The sequence below is a fragment of the Zeus faber genome (genome assembly GCF_960531495.2).
Source record: "Zeus faber genome assembly, chromosome: 7".
In the NCBI taxonomy this organism is placed as follows: Eukaryota; Metazoa; Chordata; class Actinopteri; order Zeiformes; family Zeidae; genus Zeus; species Zeus faber.
Genome location: NC_137203.1, coordinates 10,635,923 through 10,657,757, shown reverse-complemented (window position 1 = coordinate 10,657,757; position 21,835 = coordinate 10,635,923). Strand labels below are relative to the sequence as shown.

Below are 21,835 nucleotides of genomic sequence, written 5' to 3'. Positions count from 1 at the left end.
TGCCATAAATCTTTCCCAGCAAGTTTCTTCTGGAAAAATGGCGGGGCAAAGAAATCCAGTCGTCATGGAAACACATGTAAACATATTAGAGGAATTCCCCAAATAGCCCCACCCCCACCAGTAGGGGGCATCATCATTCTGACACAAATCCTTCTTTAAAGCCTCGTTTAGAGGCACTAGCCGTCAGTTTAAACCAAAGACAATTGAGACAGACAGACAGACAGACAGACACAGACACACACACACACACACACACACACACACACACACACACACACACACACACACACACACACACACACACACACACACACACACACACACACACGGCCAGCACATTTCTAATTTCACCTGGTATTGTCCAATAAAATAATGATTATATAATGTATAACAGAGTAAAACAGATCCCAGTCCATTACATCTCATTCCTAGAAACAGATCTGAGATCAGCTGCTCCGCCCGCTCCATCTGTTGACATGTAACCATGGTAACCGTGCACTAGGGCCCTTCCTGTGTACCAGCCTGTTTATTAGCCCCTGTGTCTAATGTCTCCCAGGCTACTGTTCGGGAGTAACCTTTTCTATTGAACGAGGGGAAAATGTCTGACATACTGTGCAGGTGGCTGAACACAGAGCTCCGGCTGTCAAAACCCATCGGTAAGAAGAATCCATTTTGTTGTTAGCTTTGCCATGCTAGCTCAGGTTGACGCAACACTGATTTTGAACTTTTGGCAAATATGTAGGTAATCCTAGGTTTTGATAAAGTACGACTTTCAGCCCTGATCATCAGACTGATATATTGTGCTTGTTTTTTCCCCCACAGAGCCAAATACCTTTTCCAAGGATTTTTCCAATGGCTATCTCATTGGTGAGGTACTTCATAAATACCAGATGCAGGAAGATTTCAGCATGTTTATGAGGACCAAGTAAGTTCCCAAATCTCCTCCTCACCCACCTCCATCTCAAGAGTGTCTCGTTACCTTCTGACCGTTCCTCTACGCCGCCCGCCGCCTTCTTTCTCCTCAGTACCTCCGACGCCAAGGTGAACAATTTCACCCGCGTTGAGCCCACCCTCCGTCTGCTTGGGGTGCCGTTTGACCTGAACACGGCCCGGGCTCTGATGCAGGAGCGCCAGGGGGCCGCCGTGCGCCTCCTCTACCAGCTCTACATCCTGCTGCAGAAGAAGAAGAAAGCGGGGATCACCTTGACCGCCATGGAGATCATGCAGCCAACCGCGCCTGCTTGCCTGCACAGAAAGGAGCACGAGATTTACTCTGATGTGAGGAGGAAAGTGTGTGTGTGTGTGTGTGTGTGTGTGTGTGTGTGTGTGTGTGTGTGTGTGTGTGTGTGTGTGTGTGTGTGTGTTTTGGGGGGGTGGGGGGGGGGGGGGGGGGGGGGCGTCTCATAGCAACGCAAGTCACCTTGTAATTAAGCAAAGAGGACGGAGACAAGTGCACTCCACTGACTCAAGGTCTGGGCTGTTTGATGGTAAGTCATTCAGAGGTTTGAGAAGAGTAGAGGACAAACACTGGGAGCTCTATGGGGGAAAATGGGCAGAAAAAAATGTAGTAGGATCTGATTGAACAAGGTGAAAATAGATCAGTCCTTGTAGGGGGATTTAAAAAGCCTTTCCTAACAAGGCTATATCTGTTAAAAAGCCGAAAGCTTTTTAATTGCTGGAACGCACATGGCGTTCTCATTGGGACAGATGCTTTAGTCAGAGCGTCCTATTCTTTCCTCTTTCCATTTGACCGGTTTTTGCATCAAACAGCGGTGGCTGCTGACATCGGAATAAACGCCAGCTGACTCTTCTCTGTAGCGGGTGACCACGCTGCTGAAACGCGACGCCGAGATCAAACTGCAGAAGATTTCCCAGCGCTACGAGGAGCAGGCGAAGCAAATGCACAGCAGGGCCATGGTGGCCAAGCTGGCTCAGGAGCAGCAGATGCTGAGGCTTCGCGACGACTTCCGACTGCAGGAGCGGGAGCAGGTGCGGCTGGCGGGGAGGGAAACGTCCCGCGCAGTTGAGTGTAGAAAGTGCCGTACTTGGGTTTGTGCTGACCGTCTCGTCTTGGACTTTGCAGCTGCATGCGACCCGTCAACGGCGCAACAAGCTGATGGCCGGCATCCAGGCCTCCATGGTCCAAATGCCCAAGCCGCCGTATAAAAAACTGCGTCAGAGCCCAGAGCGGAGGCAGCAGCTGCAGCTCCGCAGGGAGCATCAAGCGCAGGTCAGGGACAGAAATCTGAACTCAAACTCAAAGAGGCAGTGTGTACTGGACCATGTTTTTTTTTATTTTTGTAGCTCTAGATTGAAATGTGTATGACTGTTTTCCGATCAAACACACAAATCCTGGTTGTGATATTAATGCTTCTTTAGAAATGTGATTAAATTGGCATTCCAGATAGTTAAGTGTAGCTCGGAGCCAGGACAAAGCATAGCAGGGAGGACGCTGGCGCAGATTTGTAATTTTAGTGGCTCTCTACACCGCAAATAAAAGAAAATTGGGAAAAAACAGCATGCATTATGGCAAAGTGGCTTAAAGGTTAAAATATCAATAAGCTGTAAGGATGTCATAAGCCTGCATCTCCAACTGCTAGTCCCTCACCATCCCCACAAACTCAGTATTTGGCACCAGTAGCATGCATTTCTCTTTTGTTGAACATTATACAGGCCCCAGATTCAAGTCTCCATAACTGCAAAAAAGAAAACACAGGTTTTTCTGGACTTTTTAGCATCATAGTAACATATTGACATCCTGTTATTAATGCAGAGCGTAAAGGTGGAAATAGACCAATTTGAGAAAAACAGGAAGAAATGGATTCCTGATTTTTCGTCGTCCTCCTCAAGGTAAGAGAATCGAACATTTCAATGAATAAATAGGTATACATACTGTCCGTCCTGTTCTGTAAAAACACGACATCCAATTAACTCATTAATTCAAAGATGAATCATATTCTACGGCAATACAATACATTTTTCGATAAATGTGTTTTCTGGTCCAGCGGTCAGTCTTTCCAGGTCCCCGCTCAGCACCGGGGAGAGCTGGTGCTGCAGTCCAACAGCGAGTACTTGCAGGGCATCAGGCAGCGGCTGGCGGAGGATGCTGCGGCGCGGCAGCACAGGGAGCTGCGTCGCCGCAGATTCCTGCAGGAACAGCTCAAGGCCCATGAGGCGCAGGAGGTGAAAACCGCATCTCATCCACTCGATGCTCTCGCTCTCTCTCTCTCTCTCTCTCGCTCGCTCTCTCTCTCTCCTACAGTTCTACTATTTTGCACTGTGCAATAACCATAGCCAAGGCGACATCGACCAAAGTTTGGGTTGGGCGGGTTGAAGCTTGTGCATGAAGGGTCTCCAGTGTTATCAGAGTGTTTCCTTGTATTTTGACTTGGATATGTCAGGGCGCGGTTGCATGCGGTTGCGTTCACACTGGGCTGCGGAGGTTTTGCTGAAGCGTTCCTCTGCGAGGTCTTACAGCCAGATGGGCAGACCATCAGAAGCCCTACAGAGGCAGCAGAGCGGGCCTTGAGATGGCTTTGACGCCTGTTAGATGCTGCTCCTGCACCTGTTTGGGCCTGATCAACCCCCTGCTGGTTGACCGGGCTTGTTGAAGCTGTTTTACAAGAGCCCAAACTCTGAACGACCGTGGCTTGCCTCACCCGTGCGTCCGATGGCATCATAAGATGTAACATCCTATCGTTGTCTGAGAGCCCGATTCTCAGCCCATAAATCCCGCTCTGATCAGGTGAATGTTGATGCTCCTGTGACAATATATTAAAGAGACGTAACTTTCTATCAACAATCAATCGCTCCGTCTCCTAGGAAGCGCTGCGGGACGAGCAGCTGGTGGAGCGGCTGACCCGCCAGGCGCTGCAGGAGCGTCGCCTGGCGGTGCAGCTCCTCCAGATGCGGATGCAGAAGGAGGTGATCCGGGGGAACCGGCTGCTCCGCGAGCGCCAGCACCAGCAGCAGCGGGTGCGGGACTTCCAGGAAGCTCTGGACAGGGAGGCGGTGAGATAGGAGAAACCCGGCTCACTTCCTGTGGCCACCTCACGTTAGAATGCGTCAGTGCGGCGCTGTAGATGGACAGCGGGGGCGACCTCCAGCGGATGTGGGATCAGAAAGAGGGAGGGAGAACAAGAGAGTCTTTCAGTCGTAGTCCACTTAACACGAGTCACTGGGGAGGGGGAGGAGTTAAAGTGGTAATCCATAAGATCGTGTGTGCTGGGTGGACTGCACTACCAAGTCCAAGAATTCCATTCAAAACCTTTTCTCAACATCTGGAATGCCGTCGTCTTCGCTTCGTCACTCACTTCTCTCCGATGTTTTCTTGTGATCATTTAGTCGGTTTTGTTCTCCGTCTCTTGAGCTGGTGGGGATATTTCCATCCAAGGGTGTTTGTTCTTTTTTTGTGATAGTTCATCCACATTCACGGTTTACTGACCACAACTAGCTACGCTGCTTTACCAAATTCGCCACGGCTGACTTTCACCTACCAATGCATTCTTGCCAGAAAAGGTGGACCTCGCCGCCAACAATAGAAAGGGCATATAGAGGAGCACATTCATAGTGCAAAAACATAGAGTGGCAGCTTCTTATAAAATGCCACGGAAATGAACTATCGAATATGAGATTTTTCAACAAAATAATCGTACGGATTACCACTTTAAGGGTCTTCAAGCAGGATGAGGTTTTTCCCAAATAGTGAGGGGCCACTGTGCTCATTTGTGCTTGGCTAAGCTGGATGTTGGCAGGCAGGGTCTTATTCTGTTACAGGGTCCAGAGAGAAAGAAGGTATGGGGGGTTTCAGAGAGGTTCAAAATATAGTTAGTATTGTAATATAGTTAACAACATAAACAGTGTTTTTCAAACCTGCAATGGACAAACCCATTTCTAATATTTATAATGGCCTGGTCATACAGCCAATAAAGCCATGATATAGCCGCATTAGCAGCACTCTAATTAACATAACTGTAGTTTGCACATGTACTGTACATCTATTTATCTATATATAGTATACACAAATGTTATTTTGTCAGTGTTTAGAAACAATGCATTACAGTGAGACAGTTTACTGTTGACTGACTTATCGACTCTGTTGTTGATTGTTCACCGCCTTCTTGGCATCTACGCAGAATCTGTATTGTGCAGTAGGAGAGGAAGATGTTGTGCTGTTATGAAGAGAAAATAGTATTATTAAACATCGGATAGGCTTTCTTTAGTATTGTACACATATATGTTGTGGCTACTGTGATGAGTGTAAATTATGTGGCATCCACTGTACAGTGTATGAACCAAACCAATGTTAAACCTCCTTATCTACCTAGAGCAGTGGTTCCCAACCTCTTCCTCAGAGACCCCCTAAATCAAACCGGATTCTATGGGAGAACCCCTATTTTTGACACAATTTCTATTTGACTGCAGGGACCTATTATGCCTCAAATCATCCAATGCTTCGTGACCCCCTCTGCGATCTCTGGGTGACGCCCTGCGGGCGTTGGGCACCCCAGTTTGGGAATCACTTCTTTAGTTACGAAAGAAGGGCAATAGAAGGAATAGAACCGCCCTCCCTGTTAAGACAAAAATCTACTGCCACGGACCAACTAGTGTGACTGTTCCCGAATCCCTAACAAGGATCTACATTGCAATGATTATGAATTCTCAGTATGATCAAGTAAACCAACAACATAAAAGTGCTTTTGTTGAGGTTGCTATAGTAGCTGAATTCATTCCAAAATCCATGGCTGCTGCCTGGAACAGACTCTGGCTCAACAGGTCAAGAGGGAACACGCTGAAGAGACCAGGAAGGAGATCGAGCTCCACTGCATGATCACGGCCGAACGTGCGCAGGAAAGATACAAGAAGCACTCCAAGTCCTGCAGAGAAGTCCTGGAGCAGATAGTCGACCTGGCCACTAAAGTCGGGGAATACAGACTCCTCACTGGGAAGTACGTCACACACTTACCCGTAGAAAAGCAGTAGAACTGAGACCTGTGTTTCTGAATCCAAAATGTCTGAATAACACCTTTTTCAGCTGACCAGACAAAGGACTGATATATATTGAACACTATATATATATATATATATATATATATATATATATATATATACACACACACACACACACACACACACACACACACACACACATATACAGTTTATACACACACACACACAGTATAGGTTATATACGTATAAGCTATATGATACTCTACTATGATGAATTTGTCAATTTTCTAGTAATAATATGACATCACTCCTTGTTTAGTTGGCTGAGGTCTGGGGTTTCAGGAAGTATCAGGTTGTGTCTATAGTATTGGGCCGTTTCTGATATGCTATAAGATCTATATAGAATATCAGAAAACATATATTATTGCTTTAATAAAGATCACCATTGAGAGCTGAAGTTCAACATCATACTAAACCTGATTCTATCGTGGAACACCAATTTAGACGTGATTTGTATTTGACTGCAGGGACCTATTATGCCTCAAATCATCCAATGCCTCGTGACCCCCTCTGCGATCTCTGGTGACGCACTGTGGGGGTCGGCACCCCAGTTTGGGAATCATGGTATTTATTTATTTATTTATTTTCATGAACCAAAAAATGAGGCAAGATGCAGTGCGCGCCCCAATAGAAAAGGCAGTGGACAAACATGCACAAGTACTTTCTGTTGCTCCCTTTCTTGCTTTATTTCCAGCTTTGTCTTTTAAATTGTCATTGGATTAAATTATGGTGCAGATACTGAAGTGTTATCTTTTGTCCGTATTATTATAATATACAGCCAAAAGATAGCTATTTCCTGGAAAGAAAAATGAAAAACTGTAAACAAATGAATACTGGTATCCTAACATGTACTCCTGACCAAAGTCAAATAAAATTAGAACTCTCTATTCTGTCTGCTTCTTCTCCTGACTCAATACATCATTTCCACCGATCCAAAGTCTGATCACCCACGACAAAGATTGAAAACGAAAAGATGGAAGCCCCATAACAAAGACGGAAGACTCTTTATTTTTTTTATCTCATTCAAATGTATTTATCATCTTATCTTTGTGCCGTAAAACAACAAACATTACTGTGGGAAAATAGATTACAGCTATATTCAAATGGTATTTAAATAAAGAGTGCGTCCCAAAGGCAAATTACTTTTAGGCGTGAGAAGAAAGCAGTTGTTTTTAGTATTTTGGTGACTAGAAAATAAGAGGAGCCGGGCTTTACGATGTGCATATGACGGAACGTGTCGTAATTGTCTGCTTAAGCGCCAGAAGGCAAATCAAAGCTTCAAGGGGCTCAGCTGAGTAACCACATAGTCCAAACCACTGTTGTTGCTTCATCTAAATCTAAATGATTACAGCATAAGTCCTCATTAAATCCAGCTCCCCCTCTGTTCCGCTCGTCCCACTGATGCCTTCTCCAGACTGATCCCAGCCAAACGGATGAGGGAATGGAAAGAGTTGCTCTTCAGCGGTTTCCCTCTGTATGAGCCAGAGGCAGAGCAGCCTGAAACTGAACCCTCCGCCCTGACAGACCCCGTGGAGCTGGAGAAACAGGAGCTGCTGAACAACCAAGATTATGAGGAGTACACTGTGAGTCAGATGTTTCTATTGTGTGTGTGTGTGTCCAATTTGTACATAAGCAGATGCCAGCCATTACATCATTTGATGACACGCCGATAGCGTTAATCAGCGGTTAGTTATTTTTGAATAATGACTGCTGTCTATTGATAACGACCGTTGCCACAAGCAACCACTTCCCCACCTGGTCTCAGGGCCCCCGATACACACAGTATTAGCTGTGTTTGTGACTATTTTTCTTCGAGAAAGCTCTACACTAGGCGGACTGGTTATAAAAATCATTTCAAATCAATATTCCGTCTCAATGTATTATTTTATTTAGTACGGTAAGAAGCCGATAATGTGCATCCAGCCGATCATTATCGCTAAATAACACCCTTCAGGAGCCTTGTATTACTCCCAGAGGGGGTGATTTTGCAATAATGCCCCACTGGCTGCACATTATCCCCCTTACATATTACTAAGTTACCTAAAGTCCATTACCTGTGTTGGTCAGAATATGACAGGTGAATGGGCATGGACGGAGGAGGCCGGGGAGCTTCAGTCTCCACCGGGCAACAACACCATCTTGGGACACGTCGTCCTGCGCTTGAAGAACATCGTGTGTCCGCCCACCGCGGCGCCTCCCCCACCCCCCTTCCCCCAGTTCACCCTGAAGGCCTGCCTCCTCGGGAAGCTCTTCTCTGGGAAGACCACCTGCCTCAACAAGATAGTTCAAGGTACAGTGAAGCATGTTGTCAACCCACCTGATAAACACAGTCAAATATACGTATTGTACCCGTACTGTATTTTGTGAATGTCCATTCTAACAAATAGTGGCTTTTTTTCTGTCTTATATACTGTGTGTGTGTGTGTGTGTGTGTGTGTGCGTGCGCGTGTGTATAGCGCATGGTATCCATGTCTTATCTGCAAGCGAAGTGATCGAGGAGGCCTTGGTTGCTTACCAGCTCAGAGAGGCGGTTAGACTCCTTTACCCATTTTACATTAAGAAATTCACAATAAGGAAATGTATTCGCTCTTCGTAAACTCCAGTGAAAACCCTGTTGTGCCAAATGCATTAGCCATTCAGAAGCATTCATCCATATACCAAATTCTTTGTGATGCCTTATTTTTTTTGTCTCTGCCTCCAGGCTCCAGACAGCAATATAAAGACCTCCGACCAATCCTCCACACCAGTTGAAGCTGCGGACAAGAAGAAGGTTAGTTATAATTTTCAAGATTACTTTTTGCACGACTTCCTTATCTGAGATGGAGGTACCCACTGTAACACAGACTTTCCCCCTCCCATGAGACCTTATTGGATCTTACATAAATTAACATTATAAAATAAAAAACATTTTAGTATTTTTATTTGAAAGGTGACAATCCAACCAATGCACACATCAATGCACAATGCACACACTGTTAATTGATTTGGATGACAAATGGGATCCTATGCACAGTATGGATAGCCATAAATCTAAAAAGGGAAAATAAATGGAATTTCAATCAAATTTTACTCAAGTGACCTCTTTTCTAAAGGTTTTTGTTGGAAGATATTTACATGACCGTTCACTATCCTCATTCACCCTAGCTGTCTGTGAGAGCGCGGCACGGAGCGGCCGTAGAAAAAGTGCTGAGAAATGGTGCAACCATTAGTGATGAACTGACGGTGGAGATCGTAATGGAGGCCATCAAGTAAGCTGCGTCAACAATAAAGTTGTTTATAATTCTTAATTATACTCCATGATATCCATATAGGTTGTCAATTGAACATATATGTACTGTATATAGTTAGAAAATAGAAAAAAAGCACATAAACCAATAATATTATATACAGGTACACTTAACGACCTACCTGTTTTACGACTGTTCGGACTCACGACCAGCTCTCTGACCAGTCTGTATTGTGCGCTGCCTACAATACCACACTGTCTCAGCGTCAAGCATATCATCGCGCATCACCCTTTATATACTATATACACTATATACACTGTATATTCTACATACTGTACACTATATGAATGAAGTAGCATCTGTTCAGCTGTGTGTCTCTCATCTTCTCTCCACACTAGGAGGCTCCCGGCGGACTCGGGTTGGATCCTGGATGGCTTCCCAATGAACAACGCCCAGGCCCAGCTGCTGGAGTCGGCCCTGGGCGGCGTGACAGAGTCTGAAAGCCAAGACACTGACAAGAAGAGGAAGAAGAGGAGGCAGAAGAACCTGGCCATCGATCCAAATGCCCCCAAATCTCCGCCGCCCGCGGCTCCGGTGCTCGACCTGATTGTGCTGCTTGACCTCAGCGACGACCGCATCCTGAGTCGCGCTGCTCAACAAGCCTGTAGGTGCCTGTTTGTACATATTTTAGATGTATCGGTTTTCCTGCGAGCTTCATTTGTATGTGCGTTTGTATGTAAAGGTCAAGAGGCTGCGCTACAGACTGGGGACGTTCCAGCGCTGAAAACACCTGTATCGCAGACGACCAAAAAGCCTGGGACCCAGACTTCTGCTGCTGCAGCGTTACCCACCAGGGACAAGAGCCTGGAGAAGAGACAGATTCAACACAGGTGAGACCGGGTGCGAATGGGACGGGGGTGTAACCGCAAATCTTAAGCGCCAATTCACATGCAGTGTCCCAGAAACACCCAAGTAGTACTGAATAAAGAACTTGCGGAAGCATCACCTAAAGCAATACGACAAATGTATTCAGGCCACGGCGGCTAAGAGGATAAACGAAAAGAGTCCAGGAGAGTTTGGCAAAAAATATCAGATTGTAGCTTTTCTCTTTTTGTCTTAACCCCAGCCTCTTGTCGTCGATCCTTTAGGATCACAGCATTCCATGACACCTGGTCTAAGCTGGAGATGTGGTACGGCGCGAAGCAAAACATTCTGGTCCGTGTGGATGCAGATACGGAGGAGGACGTGCTCTTCAGCAGAGTGGAGTCCATCCTGCAAGAGGCGATGAAAAAGAAAGGTAACTGATTAGGAAATACGCACTGTGCAACTGAATAGAACTAGAATTCATTGAGTTACACGCTGACTTACTTGTTTTTTTTATCTTATTTGTGTTTGTTTGAACATCTGTGTGTTTGTATCCTCAGTTCGCACTTTTTCACCTATTATCACAGACTAAGAGAACAGTACTCCTTATCGCTGAAAGAGTAATAATCCACATAGACCCTAAACCTGTCGTCATCGTTTCTCTCATCAAAGCTCCTGCTGAGGAGATAGTGTTGGACAGCGCTGACCCTGAGGGAGCGTCTCTCTCAGGTCTCTCTCCCTCCCCTGGCCTCTCCCAGGGACGTAGAACACCATCCAAGTCCAGCAGAAGCTCCACTACAGGTGCAATGACCCACACTGCACCACCCCTCCAAGGCATCCTTTGATTCTCACACCATAAATTGACTCTGCAAAAACAAATAACAGATACAGTACCATTTCTGACGCATAACTGTTAGAATTACTTTGGGCCTCTACTTTCATTCGCCAGTAACGTTGTGCATTTTCCTCTTGCTATTCAGTGGACGCTAACAAAAGAATCGTCTCAGCCAAGGGAAACTCCAGTTTAACCCTGAACTGCCCTCCAGAGTCGGTCTCTCCTTGTCCAGGCTCAGACTGCTGGGTCTATGTCGACGAGCCCCTGCCGCTGGTAAGATCAAGTAGAAGATGGCTGACATTGTGTGAACGGAAAGGAAAGTAGGTTCAAATTAGACAATTCATGGTGAAAGCTTAAAAGTGTTTCCATGATGACTGTGTTTTTTTAAACATTTTTCCTGGAAGATACCTCTTGGGCAAAAAGTAGAATATTTTGTAAACTGCTTGCCGAAACCTCCCACAAAGTTAAAGCACACCCGTCGGGATTGAGCCTGTCGATTAGATATATTTTGCTCCCTTTCCTCCTTTCTACCCATTTACCCATTGTCCCCACTCCTCCTTGCGCCTCTCTCACCTCATCTCCAGGAGATCTCAGAGTACCTGAGCCCCTACTGGGACACAGTGTGCGACTCATATGTCAGCTATGTCAAGGCCGTGATGCAGAACCTGCGCGCAGAACGAGTCCTGATCATCCGCCACCTGTTCAACATTGGGTACCTGCCCAGGCCTGATCTTTGTCTCCATTTATTTTTAACCAATCCTTGTGTTGTGCACTTACCAGAGATTCAATACAGTGTAGGGATGCATCAAAATAGGATAAATGGGAATACAGCCAGTACCTATACTGGAACTAAACACACATCAATAAGGAGTAATTTTGTTTATATGTCAGATAGCAGTGGGCTTTTGGACCCTACGTTGAACCTTCTTTTAAAATATTACTCGTTCAGAGAGGAGTACAAGCATTACATCGGTCGCCCAGACCTGAAGCAGGAGTTTGTGTGTCAGTGGCAGAAGAACTTCAACAGCATCCCTGACGACATGCGAGACGACTCTGACACCAAGGCAGAGCTGCACCAGAGACTGGACGTAAGAAGACACAGATAATAACAGAATACAGCCTAATAAAGACTGCATTGGACTGTATTCCACTGTTATTAATATTATCATGTATTATATTAGACAATGATAAATGCTGCGTGTGTAGGATCTGCGTGAACGCCTGTGGGACATATGTGACACGCGTAAGGAGGAGGATTTGCAGGAGAAGACTGCTCTGATGGAGAGCGGCTGGTTGGAAGACCACACTGCTGTCGTCATCAACCACTTCACTACACTCATGCAGGTGGGTTTCTATGTATCTTAGTGTAAACATTCAAAATGTACAGTTTGAAATCTCCCACACTAGTTTTTTGTGTGCTTTAACACAGCACCTTTCCAAAACATTTTTATTTTTTTTAAATATATATATAGATCATATGCAGCACTGTTGTGGTGTCTTTTCACCGTGCGTAAATGAGGTGGTCCATGGACCCCTAGGGGCCCTCAAAGGAATTGCAGCATGCAGCATGTTTATGTTTCGTCTTTGTTCGTTTTCCATTTTTCATTTATTTGTATATTTTACCTCCTTTAAATCAGGGGTCCGCATACCTGCAGGGGTCCTCAAAGGCAAAATTACAACAAAATATTTTCTTTTTTGTTTCATTTTCACAAAATCTATATACTCCACCTCACTAAGGATGGGATAATGGTGTGCGATTAACACTTTTTGTGAGCCAGGTTTAAGTCAAAGGTTAAACCACGCGGAAATTTATAATGGGCAGATAAAGTGTGTACAAGTACCTTAAATGATTCTTTTACGGTGCCTCTTCTTTTGCCTGCTGCCAAACTGTGTGTGCTGTCCAGGTGGAGGTGGACCGCTTCCAGGACACAATGTACATTTTGAGGGACTATTACCTGACCATGCTGGGACAGGCTCTGCCCAAGCTGCCCACAGAATACACTTGCATCCCCCTGCTGGACGTCACCAACCTGCACTGCTCTGTGCCGGAGGAGAGGCAAGTCCTGTCCTGAACAGGTTCTTCGGTCTTCCAAGTTCGCAATTTGTTATTTATGGTTTAGCTCCTGGCTGTGCCCCTGGAGGAAGGACAAGCCAAGGATGGGTTAAACGCAGAGGCCTCATTTCACCAGCCACCATCCAAAGCATGTGCATGTGTGTGTGTGTGCGTGCATGTGTTGTAGTGTGGTGTGCTGTGTGACAATTAAAGATTCTTCATTCTTCTTCATGTATTTTATTCTCCGTTCAGTGCTGATCATGTGGAGGACGAAGTGAAGGAGCCAAAGAAAACAAAAGCGTAAGAAAGCACCGTCACGTATCGTGCTCCCTTCAAATTCAATGTGGACCGTTGATGAAGACTCTTTTACTCTCTGTCGTTCTAAACCTCTTCCCCTCCTCAGCATTCACTACCTCCCTAGACGTCTTCGCCTTCCTCCGGATTTGGCCTCCAGGAAGTGTGCCGTGCAACAGGACGATCAAAGCCCTGTGAGACCAAGTTGATTTTTTACATTTTCTTCACAAAGGATTTTGAAAAATACCTTGAAAAACATTTAAAGGATGTGTATGCCTTTCTTTCGTCTAGCCGTCCAATGAGAAATTCATCTCTGAAATCTACGATGAAGCTATTGCAGCAATCGACAGCTTGGTAAAGTGTGTGTGTGTGCGCGTGCGTGCGTGCGTGCGTGTGTGGACTTGTGAACACTCGCCCCCACCGCTGTCTTGTTCCCACCAGAGAGACCTGGTGTTGCACGAGATGCACAGGCAGGAAGAGAAGGAGCGGATGGAGAAGGAGAAGAGGCAGAGAAGCTCCCAACCCCCGCTGCCCCCCCCGCCCAAGGACAAGAAGAAGGCACCAGCGAAGAAGAAAGGCAAGTGTCTCCAAGTGTTCCCTGGAAAGACGAGTAGCTCTCTGTGTAATGATGTGACGTTCTACCCATTACCTCTCCTCATTGTTATTAGAATTGAATAAAATCTCCACTCGCATTTGTCCTTTGTGCCGCTCAACGTTGTATATTGTCCAGTGGAGGAGAACCGTCCTTTATTATATCTAAAAATGTGAGGTGGGGAATGCAGAAAGGCTTTTTGAGTTATAAATCTAGTTTTTAAATCTTGTATAACACACGCAAGAGATTTAGGGCCACGTGGAAAAAATGATTACTATCTGAATAACTGTGAGATTTTAGATTTATTTTCAGAATTCTGAGTTTAAATTCAGATCTGAATTTCAACTTTATTCTCAGAATTCTGAGATTGATCTCTGAACCCGAATTCATTTTTTAAAATTTACTTTTTATCATGTGGCCCATCATTCTCTGCCGTCAATAAGTTGTATCTACCTCTACCTAAACAATTTATTATCTGGATGATTTTGAACGATTGCAGAAAACAGAGGTGAATAGAAAAACGTCTGTTTTCAAAGTATTTGAATGTCACTTCAATTGAACCTGTGCAGTCAGACAATTATGACCTTTCCCCCCCCCCCCCATCAGTTTCCTCGTTATTTCACCAAATCCTCTCTCTCCGGCAGCTCCCTCCCCTCCTCCGGAGCCGAGCCCCCCACCGGCCGTGGAGGAAAACTCAGAGGAGATCCAGAAACAGCAACTCAGGGCCAAGATGCGCAAGGAGCACAAAGCCGCTCTGGAGCACGAACGTAAGCACACAATTACATAAATAATAAGATATGCAGAGCGCAAAGAGGATCATAAGAGCATGCCACGTATGTGTGTGTGTGTGTGTGTGTGTGTGTGTGTGTGTGTGTGTGTGTGTGTGTTTGTGTGTTGCAGTGCACGCAGTGAAGACCCAGGTTGGGCTGGTGAAAGGTCGTGCGGTGGTGATGGTGGACTCCCTGACGACCAGAGCAGAGGAGACCTTCAGCAACATGGAAGAGTGGATGGGAGCTCGACACCTCGCAGAGATGAGCTGGTAGTGGCTTGTGTGTGCGTGCATGCGTACGTGTGTGCGCACACAAACGTGGCACGGATTTATTATCTCTTTGCTCGAGGAGTTTGTGAATAAATAATGTGAGGTGTTGAAAAAGTGATTTAAGCGAGACGAGGGAGTGTACGTTTAGTTTTAGTTTGTTTGGTCTTAGCAAATTTATATCAGTAGATTTTGGTTGTATGTGATTGAGATACATTCAAAGTCCCTGGTGTGGATTTCTAACCTTTAATTTATCGAATATATACAGAATATCTCCATCAATAAAAGCTTCCTGAAAAATCCATTATGCGCTCTCGTAATAAGATAAGATAATAAGATGTATTCATATTGAGCAAAACGCAAATCAATAAAATGTCAATGTAACCAAAACGAGATCAACTAAGACACGCCAACTCCACCTTAAGGTGCTTTTTGAGTCTACATGCTTTAAGAAGCAACTTTTTAGAGTTCAGACAAATGCAAACTATAAAGCAGTGATGACCGATGAAAATAATCTCATTATTTTACTGTTTGTCTCTAGTATTGACCATCTGACAGACGTGGTGCGTCAAAACATAGAGACTGGCTCTCAGCTGCACAACGAGCTGATCTTGGTTTGTTACGACTCATTTCTATTTGAATACCTTAATATTTCTATATTTACATTCAACACCTGCACAGAACACACAAGCATTTACTGTCACACATTGGGCAACGTTTTTCCCCCCTCCCTACTCCTACTAATTCTTTTTTACTCCTCAAACTCCCCCTCCTCATTCCTCCTGCTTCTATATTTCTAAGGGGCTTCCCTGTTTCTTCCCCCGTAGGAAGGTATAACCTTCTATCTTAACGCAGACGTGCGGATGGTGCCGAGCCCTCCACCGCCTCCACGTCCACCCCCACTGGAGAAGCCCACCAACTCCACTCTCACCGTGGCTCAGCTGGAGTCTCTGCGTCAGCAGCTGTCCAAAGTGGCTCCCTCAGGTTCACACCAAGTCCATGTGCACCTGACACTAAACATTTAGACAGGAGAGTGATTACCTCTACAATTGCTGCTATGTCAGTCCACACCAGCATGTATTTAGCTGGGAACGGAGGAGAGAGTATGTTCTACTGTACACAACAAAATAATTTGCTGTTTTTAATAATTTTCTTTATTTTTTTTTTTATACATCTATCTAGCTATCTATCCATCGATCTATTGTATGTAAGACATAATGTACAGTTATACAGTTGCGCTTTTTGTTAGCAAAATCAAAGCTACATGGTATATCTGTCTATAGGCTGATTTTGCACTCCACCAGTGAGGTTAAATTGCTTAACTGTTCTGAGACCCTTTGAATCCATTAGACAGCAGATGAAGGTCGGTGTCACAGCCTGCTGATTTGAATCAACTAATAAACTAAACAAACTCCAACCCCCTCTAGGCTTTATGTCCAGTGCTGAGTTCGCCGTCCTGCTTCAGGACCTCATCTCTCTTAACATGTGCAGCAACAGTTTGCCTGATGCATGGATCAACCTTTCTGAGATACAGGTTTGATTTTATGATACCTGATATAAGACACTGGTTGGAATTGAGTCGTGAGGCACTAAAAGTTGAGCTTTAAAATATGAGATATATCCTGGTGATCTTCCGATCTGCTTTTCTTTCGCCTTCCCCTTCATTCCTTCTCTCCTGGTTTCTTTGTTCTATCCCACTGCCTTCTCCTTTTTATCTTTTCACTTTCCTTTTCTGTCGTATTCTCCCCTTTCCTCTCTTCATATTTCCATTGATGTTCCTTTTTCTCTCATCTCTTCCATATTCCTCCCCTATTATTTATTCTTCTCTATTCCTACTGAACTCTCTCCTTCATTCACCTTTCCTTTGTCCTTCCCTGTCCTCTCCTCTTTCCAGATGATGGAGATCATTGCTGTGGTTGCTCAGGGATCAGAGCTGCTGGACTGGAGGCGGTTCCTGCTCAGTGCTGCCCTCCCATGGCCAGTTCCCACCATTACCCAGCTTCTGGCTCTGCAGGAGCGCTTCCGCACAGCAGATAGAGACAACACGGGCTACGTCAACCAGGAGCAGTACCTACAGGTTGGTCAGGTTAGACACAAAAAGGTGCCTCTTAACAGCACTGCAGATGAAACATCTACTGGCAGGTTCTCTGGTAGGATTATAACCTGATTAAACCTTGTGTATTATTATGACCTTGTTAAAAACAAAAATATATTTAAAGACAGGGGCGTGAGGAGGGGTTCACAACACCTGCGACAAATGAGACATAACAGGACACATAATCAACACATGCTGTCGTGAAAAAATTCAAATAAATGGAGTGGAGTTTGGGAATGTGGAGCTGTGAAAAGAACTTACAAACTGCTTTCAATAAATCTTAGAATCGATGTTCAACCCGTGGACCACGTGGTCCGCGGGAATACTGCAAGTGGGGTGCCAAATCATTGGCCAAACACAAATATTTTAATGAATATAAAGAAAAAGATTACAACTCATCCAATGGTATTTCTCAAACATGTCATTGTATTTTTAAACCAATAGATAGGAACTTGGATTGGAACACTATATAAACATGTTAATAATTAGATCTTTTCATTTTCGTCTATCACCAGCTGGAGTTATGGTTCCCTAGTAAATTGGCCCTACCCGTTCCGAAAGACCCCACAGAGGCACTGCCTTACAATCGCCTGGATAACCTACGCAAGGTAAACTACCTACCTGCAGCACACTGCTGTCTAGACAGTAAATGTACAGCTAGTTGGCATAACCTGCTGGGCATTACTGCCTGCCGCACCTCCTCCAGTGCCCATGGGTCAGCTGCAGGGTCATCAGCCATGAACCACCAATCCTCAATGGTTTTGCTCCTTTTAATCCTGGAACATCTCCTGGTTGCAGAGCAGTGACAGGGACACTTCACTGCCACCCCTTGCAGCTGGCGTCTGGGTTAAGTGTTCTTTCCCCAAAGCTTGGCCTTCCTCCTCAGCCACAGCCAAAAAGCTGGCCTTTTTAACCTCCTCTGCCAATTCTTTTGTTGGTGTCTTCAGCTTTGCTCCCATCACTCCTGCATCCTTCAGCAGACGTATGGTTGACAGCCCCACAAACCTCGGCATCCAACCTCAACTGGATAGATGGTGGTCCTCCAGCCAGCCTCCCTGCATTCAGCAGCCAGTTCTGAGTAACTGGTCTTCTTTCGTTCAAAGGCAGCTTCAATCCCCTCCTCCCATGGTACTGTGAGTTCAATGAGGAGTACAGCTTTTGCCTTGGTGGACCACACTACTATGTCAGGACGTCTGAGGACAGGGAAGTGTGTCATAGGTTGACCTGATGAGGAAGCTGCCTGTTGGACCTTTTAAAGTCTGAGAGACTGATTAGAGCTTCCTTGTCAGCCCTGCGACACAGCCTTGATCTTGTAGCGCTCTTCTTCCGTCCTTGTCACCTCAGATACCACCATCTCCTTTCTTTCCGGTTGGCCTTAGACCAAGTGAGGCTTCTCCTGCCCTTCCTGCCTGGACCCTGCCGAAAAGTTGTTGGGGCTGCAGCCTAACAACCACACGGTCGACCTCAGCTTGGGCTTTCCACTTCCGGCCTGTACGGTCCTTGGCAATTTCTTTCCTCACTGACTGATCAGTGGAGTCTCTTAGTTAAGAACCAGCCGGGTCTTTTCCTGCTTGTAGCCCAAACTGATTGATTGCAATGGCAGCTGCAAGGTGTTCTTCCCAAAGAGTCCTGTTTCAGAGAGGCCCGGCGGCAGCTACAGCCACTTTCGGATGAATGATTTGACTTTCCCATCCATCTTAGTTATTGTGGACGAGGGAATTTCGCTCATTTTCAGCGGCCACATCACCCTCCTGTAGAGTGTGAATTGGCAGCACAACACTTTGTGCTTCCCCGGGAGTTGGCTTTGGTTGATCCTTGGCAGGCCTTCTGAGAGCTGCTTCAACACGTTCCTCACCATGTGTTTGTCGGAGCTCTTACCTAACCCTTACTCTAACCCTGTCTCCCCAGGCTTTTGATGAGTCCATCCCTATTGCTTCATGGATTTATTAATCAAACCTTTTCTCCTCAGTTCTTTTTCCAGCTGTTTGCGGTCCATTCGTCCTCTCCTCCCCGTCTAGACTATGCGTCTATGCTGCAGTACCTAGCAGCGCACCCTGACCCTGCACAGGGCTTCATCAGAACCCTCAGCATCGTGCTTGGACAGCATCTGAAGTACCCCTCCACCAACCCCTTTGTCGAGGTGAGGACATTAATTGACATGCAATGTGACTGAATAGAACAGAAATGTTGTGCTTGCAATGCAGCTCACAGGAAATGCAGTATTAATACTACAATATGTGTTTATATGTGCAACGAGTGTCAAATATGTCTCCTGTATTTCTGTTGTGTGTGTGTGTGTGTGTTGGTGTGTGTGTGTGTGCATATAGTCTATGCCTAGTATAGAGGAGGCTGCAGTGTCCCCAGAACACAAGGCAGGGAAGGAGGGGGAGGGGACCCCCCATGGGTCCAGCAGCAATTTGGTGGGGAGGCAGGGGAGGGTTTCTATCTCTGCCCTCCTCACTGTCATTAGCCACAGAGCCACCAAGATCACAGAGCACAGCCGCTTCCAGCTGAAGAGCCAGGAGAGGCACACAGAGGTACAGGACATAAGCAACCATGTCTGGTCCACCCAGGTTTTACAGTAAACAATACATTGGTTAAAAATAATAATCAGAATCATTAATCATGCTGTGTGGGCCTACTTATAAAGAAGACAGTGATGTGTACTTTAGCAATCAACAGGAATAAACCTCTGTGCTTATTTTGGATCCAGACTGTGAACATGTTGAGCTGGAGGGCATGTCATTTTAACTGACGTAGCCAAACGTGATATTATCCCTTATATTATTTTATTTGTTGTCCTTAATGCTGTTGTATGTCTTTGCTGTTGTCCAGGATCTGGTGCGTATATTTAGAGATCTGGGTTACGGACCAGAAGAGCTTGTCCCGTCCTCAGTCCTGTGGCAGCATCCTTTAGTGCAGGAGATTATAGAAGCTTCTCAACACCACCAGCTCATTGTAAGTTTGCTATGTTTTCTCTTAAGATGTACAATGAGGCACTGCTGTTATGGTGTCTCACCCCCCAACATTAAACTTTACATAGTACTCGGATGAAAAACTTTAGGAACATCTACCATCAGTAAATAACACATTATCCCAGATTTCACAATTTTTTTTTAAATTTCCCCTAGTAACAAATGTGTTTGTAAAGCAAATAAAAAAGCCAGATATATTGCAAGTTGAAGTAAAAATATTTTTCTATTGGAATCCAATTTCTGTTTTGGTTACTCCTCCTCTACCCCCCTATGCATCCTTTTCCCCCTCATACATGTTGTCTCCTTTATGCGTCTGTCGTTTCTTTGTCAGGACATTCACGGGGTGATCGCCCAGGAGAAGGAACGAGAAAACCAGAGCTATGCAGCTTCCTGAGCGACAAGGTTTTACATTCACACTGTGCCATGACATCACCAGGTCTATGGTTTTTAAAGAAAACAAAGGGACAGCTTCTACGGGACATGGGATATAGATAAATAATTGTTTTGCATGGAAATGTCATCAATGTTTTAAGCTATCACTATTGAGCCAATAAATATGTAGCTATACATTGACGTTGCTCTGTTTCCTCGTTATTTACACGAACCGCTGATTGAATGGCGACTGAAGTGACAATGTAGTGATTCAATTGACGACAGTTACATCAGTGATGACGGGATTGACCCCGCTGACTCTTCCTCCGATACACTCCAGCAGTCTTTCCGACCAACTTGTTTTTCTAATGACCTCTCTGACACAGCCAAACATTGGTTCAGGCCACAATGAGTTCATTGTCCAGGCTAACCTACATGTCAAGCCTGACTTCCCAACAACAGACCGCCAGGGCATCCCATCTCCCCGCCACGGCCAAATCAGCGTTTCTGTTATCTAGTCTATTTTCTAACTTGTCCATCAAGCAGTTACACTGTGGCTTGTCCCCCCAATTAGTGCATTATGTATGCAAATGGAACAAAGGGAGGAAGGATGAACTTATTAATGCTATATCAGGAAGATTGGCTTTTTCCTGAAAACTCATCACTGCGCCATTTGTGTGGATTGTTGAATCTGATGTTGACCAATCTCAAAATTACTTTTTTTTTTCCACTTAGAAGACAAACACATCTCTATTTCTTGTAGCGAGCGGCCCTTCACAGTGAAATCATCAGCTGTTTCTCTTCCAAAACTTCAATAGAAAGTGACCCAGTCAGTTCAAGTTGGTATTTAGCAGATGATGTCAGTTTAGGTAGTTTGAGTTGGGATCAGACTGTTGGGCTAATTTGGTATCATATGAAACTAGAAAATAGTGGTGATTAAGAATATAATAAAATATAATACAATAAGAATTACTCATAATGTGCTTGGCTGTAATACATTGTAAGCTTAAAAAAATGTACTAATATCTAACTTATTGAAATTATGATATATCTATGATAGACAGAATATTGGCCCTATGAACCTGAATAACAATGGTAAACTGGGAAATAAGTGGCAACGTTATGTTGTACTATATTATGTTATATTATAATGGATTATATTGTATTTCATTGGATTATTAGATATTATACAATATTGGAAACATTTGATTAGAAGCTTGTAGGTATTAGTTGGTTTCTGTGTTGTTGAAGCTGTATTCACAATGAGTATGTTTGAATGATCTATGAATATACTGTACACGGTATGTACATACGTAAAAATGTATAAATGTATATATGGCATAAGTCCAACAAGTTCCTTTGCATTGACAGTTCCTCTGACAGACCGCCCCCCAGTGTAACGTTCCCTTTGTCTTGTCACTGACACCAAGGGGGATGGGTCTGGACCTTCTCTATCTCCCGCCCTCTCTCCCTCCCTGACGTC

At 45.0% G+C, this 21,835-nt stretch overlaps 1 protein-coding gene across 1 annotated transcript; it reads left to right on the top strand.

The window, feature by feature from the left end:
- Window positions 1–598: 598 nt before the first annotated feature.
- Window positions 599–20,451, top strand: spef2 (sperm flagellar 2; the record flags this gene model as incomplete). The annotated part of the gene is made up of 35 exons (XM_080004180.1): window positions 599–656; window positions 823–925; window positions 1,026–1,278; window positions 1,819–1,989; window positions 2,084–2,230; window positions 2,774–2,850; window positions 3,006–3,183; window positions 3,823–4,011; window positions 5,761–5,948; window positions 7,424–7,592; window positions 8,077–8,304; window positions 8,711–8,779; window positions 9,154–9,257; window positions 9,635–9,900; window positions 9,979–10,126; window positions 10,385–10,533; window positions 11,081–11,208; window positions 11,520–11,647; window positions 11,885–12,023; window positions 12,142–12,279; window positions 12,840–12,991; window positions 13,392–13,476; window positions 13,574–13,636; window positions 13,724–13,859; window positions 14,519–14,641; window positions 14,811–14,913; window positions 15,452–15,524; window positions 15,738–15,894; window positions 16,338–16,444; window positions 16,805–16,987; window positions 17,521–17,613; window positions 18,975–19,145; window positions 19,333–19,542; window positions 19,841–19,963; window positions 20,312–20,451. The coding sequence occupies 35 exons, from the start codon at window positions 599–601 to the stop codon at window positions 20,372–20,374; spliced, it is 4,872 nt and encodes a 1,623-aa protein (XP_079860306.1). The 3' UTR covers window positions 20,375–20,451.
- Between the last annotated feature and the right edge of the window lie 1,384 nt (window positions 20,452–21,835).